This window comes from Chiroxiphia lanceolata, chromosome 2 (assembly GCF_009829145.1).
Source record: "Chiroxiphia lanceolata isolate bChiLan1 chromosome 2, bChiLan1.pri, whole genome shotgun sequence".
NCBI classification, from domain to species: domain Eukaryota; kingdom Metazoa; phylum Chordata; class Aves; order Passeriformes; family Pipridae; genus Chiroxiphia; species Chiroxiphia lanceolata.
In genome coordinates this window covers 57,927,469-57,950,035 of record NC_045638.1, presented here as the reverse complement: position 1 = coordinate 57,950,035, position 22,567 = coordinate 57,927,469, and the positions used below count along the sequence as shown (strand labels likewise).

Sequence of the window (22,567 nt, the reverse complement as noted above, 5' to 3'; positions counted from 1 at the left end):
AATTCCCCTAATGGCAAAACGCTGTTTTCTGCCATGTCTGTTATGTGTAAAGACTTCAGTGAGAATGTCAGTATTTTACATTCCTCTCAAAGATGGACTTGGCTCCCTCTCCCCAACTCAACTATATTTAACAGTTCAAAAAAGGTGTAAGCAAATTCTGGATCGACAGCCAGATCTATTTTTGCCCACACTCCACACCAGGTTTGTACAAAAAGACCATTTTCATTTGTCATTTTTTTCACAACATCAAGTCACTTTTGGCTTGTATGTTTACGTATGATTTTTTAAAAAAAAAAAAAAACCTTCTTATGAATGTTTCTTACCTGGAATATTATCAATTCACACAGATTTAAAAGTAAAAAAAAATAAAGCTAGAAGCAAACCCACATACTAAAAATTAATTCTCTCCTCTAAATTATTCAGTGCTTAACAAATGTATTCAAACTAGTTATGTTCACAAATCAATTCAAGGCCATTGAAGAGAAGCAATTCCTAGCATACTCAGAAGCCCAATTTAGCATGATGGGTCAACAGCATACAGTACTCAGTTGTAAAAGACCAACTAGGATCAAAAATAACCCAGTTTAAATTCAGAGGGAATTCAATTTCTGCCGATTTTTTTTAGTACTGCCAAAAAATTACTGAAATACACTGTCCTAGTATAAATTTTCTTCATATATTACCCCACCTACCTCAAAAATACATTTTATTCATGTTTCCTGACATGCCTGTGAGTTTCCCTACATTTTATACAATCCTTCCAAGCCCTTAGTTCGTGACTATATGATTTCCCATTCTGAAATCCCACCATAGACAAGGCTTCATTATTTACAGATAAAACTACACTACCATTAGCCAAGAAACTAACATTTTAAACAAAAGCAGTACAAAACACAAACAAAAAATGAGTACTGAGTAAACAGATCATCATCCAAGTTCCAAGTTCAATGTAATGACAAAATCAACAGCACTGGTGGTGTAAGTAAGGTGACAAAAATTAATGTTTAATATTAGATTTGTTAGAAGTAATATTTCCCCAAAAAGCAACACTTTCCTGCATATTTATTTGTGCAAAGATCAGTTATGGACTCTTTAGTAGGATGTTATATGCATGATATCTGTCCAAGCTTTTCAACAGAAGTTCACATGGTTTTAATCACACAGTGCATTTCAAGGAGGAAAAAAATTAACATATATGCCACTGTAACTGTACTCCTAAAAAGCTTTTAGTTTGCTATCTTAAATTATGGTTTAATCCATGAGTATACGCAATTTTTCAAAATGGTAACAAATAAAGAAAAAAGTCAGTAAAAGTTTTGGGAGATATTTTATTAATGTACAATTTTATTAGCAATGTACAAGAGACATTTTAATTATCTATGTATCCTGTCTCCCTGAAGTTTGGTAGATGCTTGTTCATATATAAAACTACACAATGCTTTTTTGCGAAGACTGGAAATTGTGAAAATCTAAGTGCTACAGTATATTTTGTAGTGATTTAACACGTTGTCCAGAAGAGTTACCAGTTACTTCAGTGAAGGACTTCTAAAAATATTTCTGATCAAGTTCAAATGCATCTGTTCATAAATAATGATTGATTTGCTCATGTCTATTGTACTGCTAAGTACAACTGTCTCCAACATAAAATACCGTTTCAATACATTTCTCCACATGGACAACTAGAAACTCCAGTCATATTTACTTTTAGCCAAGTCTAATACAAATTTACAAGTAAAGTAACTTCAAAATTTATTCAGAATAATTATTTTTCAACCAGAAGCTTTACTTTGGACAATGCAGAAGTATATTGCAAGTGACATTCTGCAGCAAAAGCTGGAGGCTTGAGAATAACAATGAAGAGAGACTAAGTATCAGCAATACACGCTTTTACAAGAATTCTGACCATTCTGAATGTTAACATTAAAGACCAGATACTTAAGTTTGTGCGCCTGTCAATCCATACCTCCACAAAAAGAAAAATTAAAAATATCCCACAGAACACAGTATTTCAGAGAACATGTTAGACACTGGCATGACATTTCTCAGATCAAATTGGCAACTGAAATTTAACATCCACCTGAGCTTGCTTTGCTAAGGTTACTATTTCAGACAGCTTCACCACCTGAAAAACAGAAAATAATGACTTAATTTCAAAACAATCCTAACTTGACTGAGCTGGATCAATCTTTTTAAACAAAGTAATGCCAGAGAATCATCAGTAAGATCTTAAAGGGGGAGGTGGATGTAGGATTATTACCTAGTTCAGTACTTCTTAACCACTTTTAAATGAAAGATAGTCAGGTCTTCCAGAAAACATCTGAGTTAATAATGTTTGTTTCTCATTTACAACCAAATATCTTGATAACATGCTAAAAGTTTTAAATTTTATGTGCCACCCTATTATCCAGGGAGCTCACAAGAAAGTCTATATATCTAGAACTATTTCTTCTCTGAGTTCTTCTTATTGCAAGCATTTCTGGACCTTATGGAGCCTCATCTTCTCTTGCATAACAACTCTAAATCCCTCTGAATTACTTCCTGCTTAGAACGAATTGTTATAATTGAGTAAGTGGTTCTGCAGAAAAAAAGAAAGAAATGTGTTTCCCCATGATATAAAATCCACCAGATGCTTTCTAACTTTCTGCAGATCAAAAATTTTCATCTTTCCTGTTGCTACACATTCCTAGTGTGATTTGCAAAAACAAAGCAAGGTAAATACACCAAAAAAAAAAAAAATCACAAACAATGTGTCTGCATGTCTGACTTTCTAATTATCTTATGAGGCAACAGGATGATCAACTCCAGTTTTAATCATGCACACTGAAATATAGTGGTGTATCAAAGGAAGTGCTACACTGCATTTTTTCATCCACCTCAATTTACATATTTTCTCAAAATTAATAAAGCTAAGCTCTTAGCCATTCCCATACCAAGGGGAGCGACTGATCCGATCACCGGTCTGGTTTTCGTTTGTGGGGTTTAATAGCTTCTGCCTGCATAGTTGTTTCCCTGACAAACTATGTACTTACCAAGTTGTTAAACACTTGCTTCAGGTTCTGATAATAATAACTGGCACTGTGATTTATCCTAAGCTACCTTAAGTTGATTGAATGGAGTTTCAACTTTTCAATACTCTGCAACAGATGCTGTGTTCTGAAAAGAATATTCATAACCAGCTATCTTACCATTTTTGCAGCTTCATCCAAGTCATCACACGCAAGGATTTTGAGGCCGCTAGCTGTTATTAAAGCTTTGGCATCATCAACTCGTGTACCTTAAGGAACAGATAAAATGCCACTCATTGAACAGGAGAGTACTACTACTAGGGAGCCTCTTCCAAAAGTTAGTGAATAAATTTAGAAGACACCTTTAGTAGTTTCAAAGCAGGAAATCTCTTTTTATTAACTTGCCAACCCTTACCATCTAAACTCAGGGTTTGCCTTATTTTTCCATAGACTTCAACTTACAGGCAACTTGCTACACAATATACAAGCTCAATAACAGTTGTCAATATGGACAGAAATATATTCAAATATATATGAAGCACGCTCACCTTGCAACCGTACCACAATAGGGATTTTTAGCTCCAAATCCTTTACTGCCATAACAATGCCTTGTGCTATAACGTCACATCGCATAATGCCACCGAAAATATTTACCAGAATAGCCAGTACCTACAGAATCAATGACAATATTCCTGTTAAAAACGGCCAAAGGCACATCAGATAAAAGCAGAACTCAGCCTTTCAGCCTAAGAAAAATTCAAGCTCTTTAAATGTATTAAGGGACTCTGCAAAAGACACGGAACATTTCTGTTCTAGAGAACACTGGCAACAAAAGTACAGTTCTATAAAGTACAGCAAAACATACAGTATAACATAGAGCAGAATAGTTGCTTCAGGAAATCAAATTTGTCAACTGCTTGTCATTCCGTTTCTAACAGTACTCCAGCAGAGGTACCTCCCACACCAGTACCTCCACATACTGAAGAAGCTGTGCTAAAGAACACAGAAAATTTAAAAAATTCTTACACAAGGCAATGTTTATACAGTTCACAAAAAAAGCTAGCATGCTTAGAGTTAAGCTATCTGAAATAAATTTTATTCAGGAGGACTAAGCCAGCAGCTAAGGGATAATCTTTTTCCTACTCAAGCAGTGGAAAAGAAGGGTAAAAAGATCACAGTCAATGGTGAAAAAATGAAATAAAGCAGAAGCCAAAATGGATAAACAGCCTTGGAGGACAGAATAAACTTAACAAGACAAAACATTCCTGTGCAACTGGTTAATACACAGAAACTTGGTTCTCATTATCTTGCAATTAGACTAGCTCATCTTGTTACATCGTTATTGCTCCTGCTACTGATGGGCAGAAGCAACCGAGACTGACATCCCAGAAGGCTGTTCCAAACTACCCCTGAACTGAACCCTGAGTGCCAGTCAGAGTGCAGTCCACGACACCAGCAGGCTGCACTGCTTTGACTTTCAGCACCAGCAATACCAGTTATAGTTTTTTGATAAAAGAGTGAGCAGCTGAAAGAAGGCAGAAAGGAAAAGTTATATTAAGTCTGTTTGGACACCCTCTATCCATACATCAGCAGAAAACTGGCATTGCAAAAACTGGTCCCAAATCACCAACCCCCAGATTCTTCCTTGTTTTCTTCTTTTCTCTCTGCAATTTAGATGTTCTGCGCCTGTGTCCCTCACTGTTCCCTCAATTCGCTGGGAGAATGTGAAGAAAGAACAAGTCTTATGAGGAGTGGCTGAGGGAGCTGGGGTTGTTTAGCCAGGAGAAAAGGAGGTTCAGGGGGACCTTATGGCTCTCTACGACTACTTGAAAGAAGGTTGTAGTGAGGTAGGGGTTGGTCTTTCCTCCCAAATAACAAACAGTAAAACAAGAGGAAATGGCTTCAAGTTGCACCAGGGGAGTTTTAGATTGGATATTGGGAAAAATTTCTTTCCCTCAAGTGTTGTTAAGCATTGGCACAAGCTACCCAGGGAAGCGGTTGTCCCCAACCCTGAAGTTATTTAAAGGACTTGTGGATATGGTGCTTAGGGACGTGGTTTAGTGCAGAATTGGGTAGTGTTAGACTTCTGGTTGGACTCAGTTTTCAAGGTCTTTTCCAATCTAAATGGTTCAATGATTCTAAACATTCTTGCAGAGTGTGTCAGACTCTGCATTTGGTAATAAAAGTCTTTCCAATGAGGCAGAGACTAAGCTCCTCTGTTAAATCACTCACTATTTGTTTCTGGTCCCTTCCAAAGATGAGCAAATGGTGCCCAACATTCTGGTGCAAAAGTAGCATATCATTACCAGGTTCTGCAAGTCACTCCCATCTTTTTCTGTTACCCCTTTTTTAATATTTTTCTTTCTTTTTAAGAAGTCCCAAACTGCCAAGTTCCCACTGAGATAAGCACCTCTTATGCAGACCATCAATCCAGTTCTCACATTATATTTCTGGGATAGTACAGCTCTTCCTCTAGTTTCAACCAATTTATTATTTTAATAACATGCAAACACTTCTGATAAACTTTTAATAGGATGAAACATTAATGCCCTTCCAAGCCCATTACAAAGTTATCTTATCTTACATTACACATAACCAGTACTTTAGAAACTTGTTTGTGCACAGCACAGCAAACTTTCATCTCTACAGCTCTATGCACGAAGCAGACTCAGCTGCAAAATGGGTCCCAGAGAAAAAAAAAGTGGAAACCCATCCAAATACTGCTTTCTGTTTGTGGGCTGTGGGAGTTTCCAACTCCAAGATTTCTGGAAAGATTCAAATACAACTCTAACTTCAACCAGAAAACACAAAACTGTCTACTCAGTACACAGCCAAAGAACCTATTTTTTAAAAAGGGAAAAAATGCAATAGGTTTTCATGCCTCCTTCATCCGCACCAAGATTAAACTAACATCTCCATTTTTTTCCCCTTTCTAATTATATTCTTATAAAAACATGTTTTCTGGAGAGCATGCACTAAGCATTGTCTTCCAAATCCCAGCCTGTTTACCACTGTGTAGGACCTTGATATGCCAACTCTTCCCTCACCTTTTTATCAGAGGTAATAAGCTTAAAGGCTTCTGTCACTTGCTGCACTGTAGCACCACCACCAACATCAAGGAAGTTTGCTGGAGTTCCGCCGTGAAGTTTAATTATATCCATTGTGGCCATAGCTAAACCAGCACCATTGACTACATGAGAATAAAGATAACATTTAGGACTTCAGTTTATAAATCCATTAGGTCATTTAACATTCATTAAATAGAACATACCTAAGCAGCCTATGTTTCCATCCAATCCTATATAATTGAGATCTGCTTTTGCAGCATCCTTGTCTCTTTGGTCTTCCTGTGTCCAATCCTGCATATCAAAGATCTTCTTCTGACGATAGGCTGAATTACTGTCAAAGTTTATCTTTGCATCCATGCACATCACTGAAAGCAAAAAAAAAAACCCCACAACTAACCATCATTTAATATCAGAATAACAGTTCAACTGCTACATGAATGTGTTAAAGTATGTTAAGTCAAACTAGGCAGCTAGGTCACACAGTCCAAGCACAAAGTTTTACGGAAAAGACACACTTAGCACTGCAACTAAACACAAGATTCTCTCCAGTTTACCCATGCAATCAGTTAAATACCTTTAGCTGCACAAAAAGGAGAACAGCTATTTCTTGAGACACTCTAAAAACAAAAAAGCTTACAACAAGCTGTTTGATAAATCTGGGCAAATTATGCTTCACTAATTAGCATATAATTAATCACTACAGAAGATCTCTGGTTTGAGGTTTTTTTAATCCCTCTTAGTTTTTTGCTTTTAGATTAAATATATATAATGTGGGTGCATGCATGTAAGCACACAGAAACACAATGAAAAAACATGTCTGAGTTGGAAGAAAAGGTGTTGGGAGAAAACACAAAACTAAGTTTTACTTAGATATAGCAGGTGACGTGGAAAACCTAGAGTATTCTTTACCTCAGAACTAAGTTTCTGTCTGTACAAATGTATCCCCTGATTTCTGTCCCTCACTACAAATAATATAAAAATGACAAGGTACAAGAAACAGATGGGAGAGACTGCTCCATACCATTAATTTAATTAATTCTCTACAGATTTATTTTTTACTGAGAGGGGAATTGGCTGTGATTGAATAACTATTCTGCAATTGCATATGCTAAAAACATGATAAACATCAAGATATTATTTAAAACATCAATAATGTCTTTCAATACATCAAACTCAATCATTCAGTCATTCTGATGCCTGAATAGTAAAGGCAGGAGACTTCTAGAAGGTGCTACTATTCTGGTTACCTTTACAGTACCCATTTGGATACAGGAGATGGGTCTAGTTTCAATTCATGAATTTTGAAAAGACCTAATTTCCACGAATGCCTTATCCTGGGTAGTCACTCAAGAGTGGAAGATGTGTTCTTAAAAAAAAAAAAACAAACCTTGAAAAATTAAAAAAGGAAGCTACTTAAACTTAGGATCCTACTTAGCAATTTAGAGCAGATATCTACTATGTTTAGATTAGTCAAATTTATATGCTTTATAAATTTGTTTTTCACCACACCATGTTAACACTAAATCCTCTTGTTGTATACAGCTAAAGTTTTAGCAGTGCAAAGCAGGTAAGATTTACAAAAACATCAAGGTTGTACATGAAGAATATGAGTAAGAAACATTACCAACTCCTGATGCATCTTCCACCATAGGATTTATTTCTATCATGGTAGCATCATATTTCAGAAAAAGATTATATAACTTGATCATATTTTCAGCTGCTTCATCCACCAGATTAGGAGGAAATCCCATTTTCTGGGCAAGCTGAAAGAAAAAGATTGGTTATCAGTTAATTCATGTTAGAGGTGTCTCAGTTTAGCTATTATTTCAGTGTCAATTGAATTTACAGATGCAGAACCTGTCCTGTCTACCTGGGGTAAACAAAAGAGTAACTCTTAGGTTTGAAAAGATTGTTTTCAATCCAAAACACTGCACTTATCCTAAAACACAGCTAGTAACAATTTATCATCACATGCCTTTACAAACCCATATAAAAGCTAGATAAAGCACTGCCAAGTAGTTGGATTTACACTATTACCTGAAAATACTCAAATATCTAGTTCAAATCTGTTTCAAAAAAGGGTTTATGACAACTCAGTAGGTTGAATGCATACACACTTTACAAAATTTAGAAGCAACCCTCCCATCCTTGATAATGTGTACTTTCCCACATTAACAATTACCCTAACAGCTTGCTCCTTTTTTATGCCTTCTACTATATCAATGGGTTCCTTAATTATCGCATCAGGATTCTCTGCAGCAACATCTTCAATATTAACACCACCCTGAGAACTGCCTATCAGCACAGGACCCTAGAACAGAGAGGGGAAAAAAAAAGTATAAGTAATTTTATACCACAGAATTGAAACTCTGCCCTTCCCATATGATACCTCACAGCAATAAAACCTTGTTAGAACTTTTTTTTTTTATTTGAGCATTTTACTTGTATGCTCTGAGGAGAGTGTTGTTATCTACTCAATACTTCTATATAAAATCTTTTAATAATACTGTCCAAGTTTTAAGGTGTACATTGGGTCTAATTTCTTTTAAAAAGGAAAACTGTCCTTTGTGTCCACTGTAGCAACAGAGCAATTAACACAGACATACTAGTTTTAAATTTTGATAGAAAGATTCAACTTAGTAATCATATGAATTTTATCTTTTAGGTTGTCACTAGAAAAAGAACAACCTTCTCATCTCCATGTTCTCCATTAACCCCTATACAAACACTGATCAAACACCAGGCACTCATTTATTCATTCTGCCATGCTCCAACTTCAAGGACAAATGTAAGTGTGCAAAACCTAGTGATAAATTACTGCAAACCATACCTGTTCAGCAGCTATAGCCATCACTGAAAGTTAAGTCATGGAGTTCTGACAAAACAGCACTGAATTATTCCATAATAAAAGAACCTAAGAAACCAGAATTGATAGCATTTGCAGTAGTTTTGTTGTTTGGGGTTTTTTTAAGCTGTCTAAATCTCAACAAAAGCATCAAGGACTTGGTATCATCAAACCTAAAAATCTCTCCTCTGGTTCACAGTTAAAACATACTCACTTGTAGCACCTCAACCTACCTTCCCTTATCAGCACCCATGCATTGATTATGACCAGGGGTGTACTAAACCATAAGTGTACTTATCAGCAGAGGTCTTAAATACCTTTATAACCGTTGACAATTAATTATAGAAAATGTGACTCTGGTACAGAGAACATGCTTAATAACCACACCACTCTCCTCCCATTACCATCCTTCCAAATGGAAATATATAGCTGGCAAATTATCCTGCATCTAGTAACAAGGTTCAACACAAACACATCATAAAATAACAACCAAAGTGAACATTTTTGCCTAAAGCATAAACCCCTGTTGGCGAATAATATCCACGTCATCAAGTTCCAGTTTCAGCTGACTATTTTAGTCTTTCCCCCCCCACACTTAAAGGAAGAAGTTTGCAACACCAGGAATAAACATTGTGTGCTATTCAATCCTCACACTTCCTTCTTTTGAAAGGCATTTCCTCATCATGAGCATCCTATGCATGTTACAGCAACTACAAGCACATCTAAAAACATAACTTATAAAGTCAGCAGTAAAAACAAAGCACATTCCTATCACAAGGCAATAGCCCACATTATACTCAATATACACGAATAAGATTTATTTTTTTATACAAGAGCAAGAACAAGTCAGGAAAACATGTTTCCCTTCTTTATCTAATTTGCTTAAATCAGTTACAGGAAATTTTATTTCCACAAGGATCCTTGCTTGTTGCTTACACGATTTTAAGATTCTAAATCTGTTAATTTACAGCATTTTAGCGCCACCCTGTGGCAAATCTGGGGTTCGTACAGCAACATTTCGCTCTTCCCTGCTCTATTACAGCAAATATCAGAATGTAGGTGCCTAGGCCACATAACTGTACTACAATCGAACACAACGGATACTTTCCTACCAAAAAGAACACTACAGAGGAAGAGAAAGAAGCAAATACAATATTTAATTCCTAATACTGTTAAAAAAAAAAAAATTAGAATACAACTAGTTTTCTAATTCCTCCACAGAATATTATTTCATACTCACACCAGAAATACTCCAATTACCAAAACCAGTGCCCCTGCAAACACTTAAGCATCTGAATAGATGCATCTGAACAAAAACCCAGTTTTTGTTGAGCTTCAGAAAATAAAGTTCCAAGACCTGTTTTACCCCAGCTTCATTAAAATTATTTACCAATTCATGCTCTATGCTCCACAACAGAACACTTGTCTGTCAGAAAACACTGACTCACTTCAGTAACGCGGTTTGAATTGTAGCCTAAAAAACCACATACCCCCACACACAGAGCTCATACAGGGAGAAAAGACTGTGGTATTCATTTTCCTGAAAGCTCTGAAGACAGACCTCTAGGCCCAAATCTTCTTATCAATTCCTGAAGAGCACTGGCATAAGAAAGCTACCAGCACACTCAAAATTGAGGGACACACCCATACACCTCTAGAACCTTCCCACATTAGAGAAAAAGGATGTTTGATTTATACAGGACCATTTGCTCTTCCACAACACTTTTACTTATCTTGTTCCTGACACTCTTAAACAGTGTGTACATGTACATGCACACATATAGAACTTACTTTAAAAATATAGCTAATATGGGCATCCAGTAGTAAGTGCAAACTAAAACCGAAGTGAAAATAACCCCCTCGTTCCACCCATCTCCTCTTCAGCCATGTGACTCTGAACTTCAGTTGGGACTACCAATGCTTATTTATTATCCCGTAAATTTAAATTGTAGCATTTCAACTTAAAAACTGAGGCAATCATATAGTCAGAGATATTAGAAAACAATTTAGCTCATGTGCAGTTTCGATTTTCAAAAGCAAGCAAGTGAATAAACAGTACAATAAACAGTTTTGTTGATTTTTTAAAAATTCAGTTAAAACAAGTTAACTATCTTACTTCTATTTCTCATATTACTCACTTGAAAAGACCTTTCCATTGTTATTGCAAAATAGTATTCTCTCCTGGGATATCTCCGCTCACAGATAAATACTTGATTGCATATCCTGCCCTTTTCTCCTGTCTGCTTGGTAAACAACTTCTTTCCAATCATTTTGGAGGAGATATCTTTCGCTTCTTCTGGACTAGAATAAAAGAAGCTCAGAATGTGACATAGAAACTGCTGAAAAAACAGAAGTAGCATTAAAAAAAAAATCTTACCTAATTTTTGTTATTTTAAGGTTAAGAATTAAAATACTTGTTTTAAAGAAAGCAATAGGTTCAATTCATAATGTGAAACTGTTAAGTTTTTCCACTTGGTTGGATAATTTAAAAACAACTTACGAAAAAACTATTTTCACTCCTCCTTTGAGGCCACCTTCAAATGTTCCTTTTCCTCTACCACCAGCTAAAACCTGTGCTTTTACCACAAGATCCTTTGTACCTAGAACAAAAGAAAACCCAAAAATTTGTCACGTGTAACTACTAAAACAAATTGCCCCAAGTAGAATAATAAAGGCTGCTTTAATTTTATCCCGCCTTCTCCACTCCCACCATTCAAAATACAACCATGTAAACTAAAGACTGTATTGTAGCTCACACAGATTATTCCAAAAGTCTCAAATAATCCACACATTGCAGCTTTAGGCTGCTCTGTGAACAAACCTTGGTGAATTAGTATTCAAAAGTGTTGGTACTTTGACTGTTCTGATACATCTTTAACATATGTTTGAATCACAAGTGATTAAGCACCTAGTAAGAAACTGTTAGCATCTCACAGACTATTAACATGAAACTGAATACCTGACACACTGTAATCCAAGATTTTCCTCAATCAAGTACAAATACCCTATATCTGTAACCACTATCTTCCCACCAATGATGCGTAACTATAGCACTTATTCAAGTCAGCTTGCAGGTCTACAGCTTTCAGCAGAGCACTGATGCATGAGCTTGAGTGCTTTGCAGAATGCAGAGGCCTAAACAAATCCACTGCTTTTCCAAGAACAGGCAGAGTAAGCACTTTAGTTGGCTTTAACTGTTTAAAAATCCTTTACAAAATATTCTTCCAGGTAGGGGAGACTGTGCATTTGGGTTTAAAAAGTAAAGTATGAGAATATAATTAAAATGGAACTGGGATATTCTGAAAGATTAAAGGCAAAAAAAAGAGTTCATAAAGTCATTTAAGGTGATAAAGGAAGAAAAACTAAGTCCTGAGTTATTATTCAAGTTCACTTAGAGTACAGAGAGCAACTACACGGCAAGATGTTAAGAGCTGGCCCATTCACACTTGTTCAGCACATCCCATCTCTTCTCATGACACCATTAGTTGAGCCACTCTGGTCTTTCTGAGCAAAGAAAGAACTTGCTGTTCTCTTGGATGTGAAAAGGGAACCATGGAAAAGCTTAAGAATAATTACAGTACTCAGGCAAAACTAGCCACTACACATATTGAGTGGCAGTGGAAGATCATGGCAGACATAAAGAAGTTGTGTTGATTCCTATTTTGACCTGCATCCTGCTTGGGCAGGTAAAATTAAACTTGCATAATATCACAAGCTAGGGAGGCTATAAACAAAGGGAATACTCAAGTTACTACTCCCAGCTAGCTACTGGTTGATTTTCCTTCTTGACTGTCTACCTATCAACAGACCTCTGAATTCACAACTGATTTAAAGCCTTTTTTTTTCCACAAGAAGCATGAAGGTTATGAACACACAAGTATATGTCAACTTACTACAGTCTATGATTCTAACATTTAATTCAGTTCCTGAAGATAACCATTTTTTTATAGCTACCAAGTATTGGCAATCGAGTAAGATAACAATACTTGATAAAAGCCACACAAGACTTAATTTTACGCAGCTACTCTAAGTACCAAGCCTGCTTTAGGAAACACTAAGTGTCATGTATGAATAAGACTGTAAGTAGCAGCTTCATGGATAAATGAAGCCATGTACTACAATACGCGAGATTAAAGTTCCATCCATCTGAAAACAATTTACCTTGTATGTACAAGGAGCACGACTTTTCAGTGTTAGTATAAAAGAGAGGAAAATACTTTCTTATCTGTGAAGAGGTTAACAAAACCCACCACCTCACACTTGTTCCCTTGCTCATAGAGGACTTAGCAGGGCTCCTCCACAAGGATCTGAAGTGCCTCAAATATTTAAGATCTAATATATTCACAGCGTTATTTTACTATTTTGAGGTTTCCATGGAAGATCTGACAATGTTTCAGAAGCAATATACTTATCAATCAAGACTAAAAGATTTAACTTACAGTCCACTAGTAAGTTCAGAAGAGAGGGTCCTATTTCTCCGCTCTACTTTTCATTTCCTACACAAGTCCAGAAGCTAAAAAGCTGCTACTACAGAGAAGTTTTCAGGAAAGCCAAAAGTTCACCCACAGGCACCTCTTTGTGGTGGTTATTCCTCCTAGCAATAAAGACCAGAATCTGAACAAGTGAAAATTAGATCCCAACTAATGCTCTGGCAAGACCTCAGCTGGAATATCACACTTAGCGTTGGGCATAGAAGTTTTTTCTGGCTACTAGGATGATCACTGAAATTAAGAGATACCCTCAAAAGAAGAAACTGAAGGAGTTTAGCACTTTAAATCTATCAAAGGAGAAGAAAGCAAGAATACAACTACTGTCTTCAGCCATACCTGTGCAGGATAGAACAAGAACACACAACTGTGGTGTGACTCTTGGGGATGGTTCTCTGCAGGGCTAGGAACTGGACTCAATAATCCTTGTGGGTCCCTTCCAACTCAGCATATTCTGTGATTCTGTGAACTACATGTACATCATTCATTCCAGTTGCTGTTCTACACCAGCCAAAAACAAAAGCCACCTACCAAGGGAAGTCAGTTTTAAAACGGTGCAAGAGAAAAAGACCCTTCTTTACACAAAAGATAATGAAGCCTGCCAGGAGATGGGAAAGAAGAACAGAAGAGTCAAAAGGAACTGGGTAGAGATGTTCCCTCTGATATTTCTAAGACAACAAATACGAATGCTGAGGGGAAATGAGGGGTAATGGACAGCAAAAATAGGCAGGCTAACAACTGCCCTAAATACTACGTTCTTTTGTCCTTAGGTAGAGTATTGGGCTAAATGCATCACTGCTCTGATTCTGTAAGATGTTTCTTTAAAATGTCATTATTATGCATTATTAAACTTTGTCAACATCTGAAAAAAAGTGTGAGAAAAAACAACTTTTAACTTTTCACAATCAATTTGGCCGTAACATCATTGGATTATCCCTTATGCAACAACTGTGTCATTAAATGAGCAGGATATTAATGATTTGTAAATTGTTTTCCTACAGCACTCCAAGCAAACTGCTTAATTGCATAAACACATAATACTTAAAGGTTTATTTAACCAGCTATGTTTACAAGCAATTAAGCTGCACAAATGTACCTGAAACAAAATTTAAGATAACATGTCCCAAGGAAACCATAACTTAAGCCATCATGCAGGAAGTTTATTGTTCAATAAACATTTTTTCCCACAGCTCCTATATAAAATTACCCTAAAACTAGAGGACAGAAATGTTTGCTCATACACCCCATGTGCAGTGTTAGAGCTGCAGCACTGTCACAATCTGACACAGAGAACTGCTGATAAACGGTAATGCAAGGAAAAAAATTGGAAACCAGCAGCTACTATCGTTTTCTGCTCAGTATCAACAGCTGTGCCCTTGTGTTTTGCTTATATGGCTTTGAAATACTGCTAGGCTTTTGTTTCAATAAAATACAGCAGTTTCTGCCCTAGAGCAGGCACCCACATACAAAGCCCGGACAGTTTATGTCAGCAAACACAATCCCACAGAAGTCCTATACTGCCTTCTGTCTTCAGCTTTTCACTCCAGTCTTTTCTTGTGCCAGCATAAGCATTTGTGTGATCATGCCTTGAGAAGAGCGATTCCCTGAAGGTAAAAGCTCATACAGCAGACAGTACTTTTGCAGACTTATGTGCCATGTGCCATGCACATGCACAGGGGCACTTCAGTGAGCAGGACTTCAGCTTGCAGCAGCAGTAACACACCATAAAGCCTTAATACAGGGCCCCAGAACATCAGTACAGACAATGTCCCAGGTAAGCAAGCTACAGGCCAAGGCACAAATCTCAGAACAAGCATTTGTTAAGCATCATGTTTCCATGTTAATGGCAGTCAGCACTAAACACACATGTAAGTAGCACAGCCTGAAAAAAAAAAATCAGGAAATGTTTAGAAAACTAGGAGTAGATACCAATGAGGACAGGTGTCTGAAATCAGCACAATGCTGACTTAGCACTAATGTGTTCAGGACAAACTGTACAAAAACGTTCTGCTTTACAAGTTTCCATTCTGACTTTTGTCAAATCGCATTAATAGGCACTTCTCTGCCCAACACTAACTGTAGCAGCAGTACTGCATTCCACATATTACAGATGCCTTCATGATAACTATGCAAGCCTGATCTACTCTGACAAGACAGACAACAATAGAATGCAGTGACAGGTTAGTAACACAAGTGTCAACCAAGTTCTCAACTACCATTCAACTGCAAACTTATCCTGGGAGAGAGACAGAGACACATAACTTTTGCCTCAGCTAGTATTTCAAAGTTCTTGTACCAGAAAAAGTAACTCTTCAGTTATAACACAAACTATGTTTTTTATTGCACAGATACAATAACAGCTCTAAGTTTAAACAATATAGTTTATTTACTGGCATTAGGAAGCAAAAAGATGGGCTTGTAACTAAAACCAGAAGCATCAACCCAAATAATATGCTGACCCTAACTCTGTCAACAGAGGCAGAGAATCTCTTCAGATATGCGGTCTGCATTTTGTTAGTAAGTACAGTTATTTAGAATTCAAACTTAAAAATCACATTTTTTTCAGCATTTGAAACTTTTGAGTGTTCAAAGACTCATTGCACACAAATCAGATGTATGATTATTGAAATAATTATGTGCCAGGAATCTTCAAACTTTCAGTGAAAGGACCATACCAGTCAGGAGAGCAAACAGATGTTTTGCTACTACAAAATAGTTTCTACTCAAATACTTCCTGACATTATTCAACTGCATCAAGTTCGTCATCAGCTCACAAGACAGGTTTGGTTTCGACAACAGTCTAAGTCAAGCAATTAAAATACAGAGGTCAAAATCTTAATCTGCTGGTTAGACAAGTTTATTTTAATTAGTGAATTATCATCAACAACATGTTTTGGTATTTTAACTTCAAAGGAGTAAAGCACTACAGAAGAAAGCAAAAGCTATAGCAAAATGTAAGCTTCAGATGCCAAAAAGGTAACATTTGCCAGAATTTAGGTACATGTTTGGTTTCTAGACTACTACCTGCTACTGCTGGTTATCTAGAGATTTTGACCAGGTAAGTAGAAACATAACTGCATGATTTTTTTTAACACCTGGGAGATTTCTGCACAAATTTGCCACCTTAGATCATCATCCATGTCCTACAGCATCTAAATAAACACTCTGGAGTTTCAGACTCTACTATCTAACGTCTTTTAGGTTGTCTGTAGAGTCAAGCAGGTAACTGACCAACGGGGAAAACTGATAATGGCGAAACAACCAAAAAAATACCAGGAACAAAATCTAGACATGAGCTTTCAGTATGCCACAGAACATATAAAAAACCCAACAACTTAACCACAGACTACAAAGGAAGGTGTGGCACACACTAGGGAAGAAAACACTCTAGCTTTTGTGCCACAGTGCCTGGAATACCTTTCTTTTGAAGACCTAATAAAGAAAAAGCACTTTACCTAAAAAAATTATTTTACACATTGTACTACACTTTGATTTCTGACTAAATCAAGCCTGAGAGAAAAATTTCTATTTATAAATCTACCCAGGTTTACACATCACTATTTTGTTGTTTTGTTTTTTTTTTTAAAACAGATACAGGTTGTATACTTAAGCCATAGACAGAAAAATAAATAATATCTAAAAGAACTTAAGAGGTTTCAATAACATTGAAAAGACCTTAAGAGATCTGAAAAAAACCATCTATTAATCATGGAACTTTCAGCAGGAATACAGCCAAGCCAATTATTTGAGTCGTTCTGTAGAAAGCATACCAAAAATAGAACATTCTTTGTAAACCACACAGATATGGAGCTGCACTAGATCTCTTAAACTGCAATAGCAAAAGCAGCAGACTCCATTGCTTTCAGTCTCCTTTCAAAAACTTTGAAGTAGGAAAGTGAAATGTTATGCACTCAGTTCTTAACACCTCCTCCTATTCTGTACACATTTTTGTTTTTCTAAAATTTGACACTGCCATTAACATAAAGCTGTGGGATTCACTATCTGAAAATTCGACAAAACTACTGGAACACAAAAGCTTCTTCAAGATATTAATGACTTAAAAAGTCTTACTTCTCAAATCATCATGATTAAAAATAAAAGAAAAGCAGGCTTTGCTACAGGCATACAATATGTCACTCCTTTCCACACACCCGTTACCGGAAGAAGGTGTCAGGAAGCATCAAAATCTCAGTTACAGCAATACATACACTTTCATAGGTGCTGTCTTAGCTCAGTAGAACACACTATTTGAAATGTATAACATTGCTGTTTGTTATCTGCTATCACACTGACAAAGTATATGTTCTTCAAGAAATAGTCTTTAGGTTTATTAGTCATGTTCTTGATTACAAACACATATCAGCTTCTAAATCAGAACTGCTCACAGTGCTAGCTGGAATGCACACTTGGCTGAGAGCAAACCATAAGCTTGGAGGCCATCATCAAGACGTGCTGCAGCCTCTTATCAACACTCAGGAACAGAACTCAGCTCATTTTTTCAAAATTTAAGCGAGATGTTCATGTAACACTGATTTAGCTACAGCCACAGCTAACGATGATAATCACTGTTAATAGGAAGTTTGTATTTGTTATACATTGGATAAAAAGTTACCCATTTCTAAGTGAAGTATTTGCAAAAGAAATCCAATCCCAAACTCAACCTTTAGTCAGAAATCTGCTCTGTGTAAATTTATCAGGAGCATGTGGTTCAGCACTAGGGAAACAGAGCAAAGAGTATCACCAACTATCTTTGTAACAGTCTAGGCATACATTTGAAAAAATAGTTTTAACACAAAAAGAAACAAAAAATGATTTCATATCTACTGGCAACTACTCTTATACAACAAAAATAAACAATGAGCAGGTGGACCAAAAAAGTGAATTTTTTTTCATTCTGCTAGGGATTTGGTTTGTTTGGTTTGGGTTTTGTTGGGTTTTTTTAAGTACATACTAAATGAAAACTGGTGGGTAAATGGCAACAATAACAAAGAAAATCAAAACACTGGAGCAAAGGATAATCTGTCACCATTCAGAATAAGTTTATGTTTGAGCAATGCCTCAAAAATTCAAGATCTTTCAGTGTGTTCTTCCTTTTGGGAAGTCTTCCTTTCCTCCTCTCAGCCACAGTGTTGAATACACACTAACTTCAACGAAGTATTTGGCTGTCAACCAGAAGCCCCGAATTCCTTTACTGAAGGATGCTAACTCACACACGGCACAACTTCATTTTTCTGATCCACAAGAAATTGCACAGAGTCACATACTCCAGATAAGAGGAATACCTGTGACATCACATGGATGACACAGAGCTATAAACCAGCAGTTGGACGTACCTACTTTGCTACAGGATTCCACTCCAAACAAGGAACAAAACAAAGGAACCCTGACCTATGAGTTTCTGGGCTGTTGATTAAAGAGCCATAGACAAAGATGGTCTGTCTCATGTGCCACCAGCAAGAACTGTGCAAATATTAAAGTAGAGCAAAGGGGTATGCCTGATTTGTGAAGTTCTGATCATGCTACAAGCTCACTCTTGACAGAAGGTGAGGATCTGAATTTCAAACCATTCTCAGAAGTACTTTAGCATCTTCCTTTCATATTAATAAAATTATTATAATTTTGTATCATTTACTCTCTAACAGAAACAAGATAAAGAAAGCAGGTAGACCATACTTGAATTTCTGGGACATCAGATCTAAAGGAAAATCAGCTTTTCAATTCCTTACTATATAACAAAGTAGCATAACTTGCTCTAGAAGAAAAATTACCTTCTTTTTCAGATTTCATTTCTTAAATTAAATCTACACATGAAACTGAAATTAATCTAACAATACCTATAACCTCAGGAATTACTACAAATATATCTATCTGAAGGTGAAAAGAAAGTTGGGCATGTACATAGGGGAGTAAAATACAACAAGCAACAGTCTTCTTTAAAACTATGTGACAAGCCTACTACACCTTTCTGAGGGAAAAAAAAACCAAATTTTAAACTAAAAAATAACCCAAACACGTAAATCAACTAACCAAAAAAAACCCCCCACCTATTAATGCCTCACACAATAGAAGTTGATTCTATATTACATTCAAATTAAACAAAAAAATGTTACTAGTACACTAGTTGGTAAAGTGGCAAATTAATAGGCAGAGTCAAGTCCAAATTAAAGCTCAGCCTAAATAAGGTATTTAAGCACCAGGCAAATGAGACTGGATACTTTTTCCACCAAAAATCCAGGAAATAAGTGTATAACTACAAGCCATCAAAGTGCTCCCCCCCATATGAAGTAGGTGCATTCTGCCAGAAAAGCACGCTCACAAAGGACAGGATTTTACTCTTCTTCTGCAGCCTAAAGGTAGGTATGTTTTGCATCTTCTGCTCTCTATAACATCTTGTCACCACCACTGAAACTCTTCACACAAGACTTCCTTTAAGCTTGCTTGAAAGCAGAAAGAAATCCAGGATTTGCAGAATCTATTACTCATCTCAAAGAAGGTTAGATAGTTATATTAGTCTAGGCTACTACAATTTATACCTGACCTATTCCTTCTTAAGAGGAAGGTTGCTTCACAGGAAGGGTTCTCTTAAAGAGAAGGTATATTCAGAACTCCAACGAATGCCTTACCATGAAAGAGAAAAGTAGTTACACCTTGTATCAATCCCATGCCTATTTGTAAAAGTTCTCTTTAATAATATACCTATTTCTTTTGCTATTTTGTAAGCTTCGTCTGGCGTCTTGGCAACTACTCCATGTGGAACAGAAATGCCAGCCTCCTTCAACAGTCCCATGCTCAGGTATTCATGGAGCGATAGCCTCCTCTGTTGCTGTTGTTGCACTTGAAATCCATGATTGTTGAGTATTCCTGGACCTCCACCAAGTGCCTGAAGGAAAAGAATTAAAAAAAGAAAACAAAACCAACAAAGAACATGACTGTTGTGAAAAACTGCCCTCTTTGTTTAGGTTAAAAAAAGTCTACATATTAAACGAGTACAGTTCAGTGTCCTAATGCAAACACCTGAACACTTAATCCTACCATTCCACATTAGTCATTCGTGTCCAGTCAGGTATTTGGATTTGAAGGCTTTATTGGGCAGTGGGAAAGAGCTGGTGAAGCTCCTAGCACTGACAAGGACTGGCAGGGTTAAAACACCCTTGAGTGTGCAGTTAACATTTAAGTACTTTAAGGAAAACACCTGTAAGAAAAAGAACCTCGAGGAATTTCAGAAGCATATTGTAACACATAAATTAGTAGCAACAAAACTGAAAAACGTTTTCTGCTTTTTCCGTATTTCACTACACAGGAACAAGACCTTAATTTTTTTACACACACGAAACAGCAAGCCCACCGAATTCTGCTAATCTGTGAACAGAGATCACCTTTTTTCATGGCAAAAAGAGTACAAACTTTTCCATTAATTTTAATTTTTTTTTAGCATGCACCATTGGCACAAGCACCGAAGCAAAAATCAGCTTCTATTAGAAAGTTTCTAACAGACCGGATTTTTAAGGGTTTTTTTTGTTTTGCAAGTAGACAACACAAGAGCTTTACTACGACATTCCAAGTTAGCGAATCGGCAAGGCCTGTTTAATCTCCAAAGGATTCCTCCTGTAAGCAGGAGGCCCTTTCCTTGGCACAGAACCCAAGGGACAGGCGCCGACTGACCGCCGGCCCCGGGAGGCCGCGCGTAACTCGAGAGGGGCGCTCACAGCGACCCTCCCCCCTAGGTGGCAGGAGGAGAAGGTGGCACCGAGTGTCACCCACTGTGTCACACACGGCAGCCCCCGGAGCTCCTTCGTTTGCACCGCCTGCCAGGGGTGCTGCAGCCAAAACCAAGCCCGCGCCCCGCAGTGGCACTCACAGGAACCAAGAGCAGAGGCTGGCGGAGATGCGAGCTGCAAGAATTTAACTGGCACAGCCCGACCTCTCCTGTGGGCAAGGTGACGGCGGAGATGGAAACACTGGGTTTTCCAAGCAAGTTAGGGGAAGGGGACGCTGAAAAGGAATGGAAATGGAAGCACGCCGGGAAGAGCTGCCACGCGCAAGAACAGCGGCTGCGGGGGGGCGAAGGTAAGCACAGGGCTGCCAGCCCTGCCAGCACCGCAGGGCAGAACGGCGGCGCGAGTGGGACGAGACGGCCGCTCCTCCCGCCGGCGCTACACAGGGAGCGACCGCGATCCCCACCCGGCTCTGCCTCGGCCCCGGCTCCGCCCGCCCCGTCTCCCGAGCGGCGGCTGTACCTTCCCCGCGGCGGAGCCCAGCGCGGCGCGGAACCCACCGCCCCTCAGCCCGGCCGACGCCCGGCTGCAAATCATGGAGGCCGCCATGGCCGAGCCCCTTCGCCCTCGGGTGCCCCTGGCAGCGCGCACGCGCCGCTCCCGGCGGGGGCGGGGCAGGAAGCGTCTGGCGCGGCGCCTCTCCCGCGGTGACGCCGCGAGGGGAGGAGCGGTTCTATGGCGTCCTGCTCGCCCACTTGTTTTTCAGCTGTTCTGGTTTTAATAAAGGTTACTTTTTTTCTGACAAGGTTCCTAAAAAGGGTTGTAATCCACCAAAAACGTTCTTACCGCGTCGGCTTCGGCTGGCACCGCCTGTGTCAAAGGGGAGGAGAGGGGCACAGCCCCCTTCTGCCACCCCACCCTACCGGTTCAGCCTCAGAATGGAAAATTTTTCTATATTTTTACTCTGAGGAATTTTTTTTTTTTCTACTTCAGGGTATTTTCATGCAACAACTCAAACGCACCCATTATTTGATAGGACAAGAGGAAATGGCTTTAAATTGATAGGGGGCAGGTTTAGATTAGACATTAGGAAGAAATTCTTTACTGAGGATTGTGAGGCACTGTCACAGGCTGCCCAGAGAAGCTGTGGATGCTCCATCCCTGGAAGTGTTCAAGGCCAGGTTGGATGGGGCTCTGAGCAAACTGATCTAGTGGAAGGTTTCCCTGCCCACTGTAGAAGGGTTGGAACTAGATGATTTTTAAGGTCCCTTCCAACTCAAACCATTCTATATTTCTATGACTGCAGTCCCAGTCTTTCTAGGTATTTTGCAGCCTATCTTCCCCCCGCCCCATATCAGGCCTCTCCCCCACCCTACACCACAAACCCCATTTCTGCCTCATGCAACTCCAAGCTGCGACTCCCCCTCTGCGATTCATGGTCTGTACC

At 38.2% G+C, this 22,567-nt stretch overlaps 1 protein-coding gene across 1 annotated transcript; it reads right to left on the bottom strand.

The window, feature by feature from the left end:
• Positions 1 to 1,310: 1,310 nt before the first annotated feature.
• SUCLA2 (succinate-CoA ligase ADP-forming subunit beta) lies at positions 1,311 to 21,823 on the bottom strand. The gene is made up of 11 exons (XM_032677789.1): positions 21,643 to 21,823; positions 20,102 to 20,285; positions 11,419 to 11,518; positions 11,057 to 11,219; positions 8,256 to 8,384; positions 7,698 to 7,836; positions 6,277 to 6,438; positions 6,053 to 6,195; positions 3,554 to 3,674; positions 3,186 to 3,274; positions 1,311 to 2,122 (listed from the first exon to the last, which is right to left on the bottom strand). The coding sequence occupies exons 1-11, from the start codon at positions 21,727 to 21,729 to the stop codon at positions 2,048 to 2,050; spliced, it is 1,392 nt and encodes a 463-aa protein (XP_032533680.1). The 5' UTR covers positions 21,730 to 21,823; the 3' UTR covers positions 1,311 to 2,047.
• Positions 21,824 to 22,567: the final 744 nt, after the last annotated feature.

What these genes read in the sequence shown, in the direction of transcription:
- SUCLA2 (XM_032677789.1), bottom strand. Translation starts at nt 21,729, where the DNA reads ATGGCGGCCTCCATGATTTGCAGCCGGGCGTCGGCCGGGCTGAGGGGC. An exon ending in GGAGTGAAAATAGTTTTTTC is followed by an intron (nt 11,220 to 11,418) that starts GTAAGTTGTTTT and finishes CTTTTATTCTAG; the next exon opens with TCCAGAAGAAGCGAAAGATA. An exon ending in AAAAGGAGCAAGCTGTTAGG is followed by an intron (nt 7,837 to 8,255) that starts GTAATTGTTAAT and finishes TTTTTCTTTCAG; the next exon opens with CTTGCCCAGAAAATGGGATT.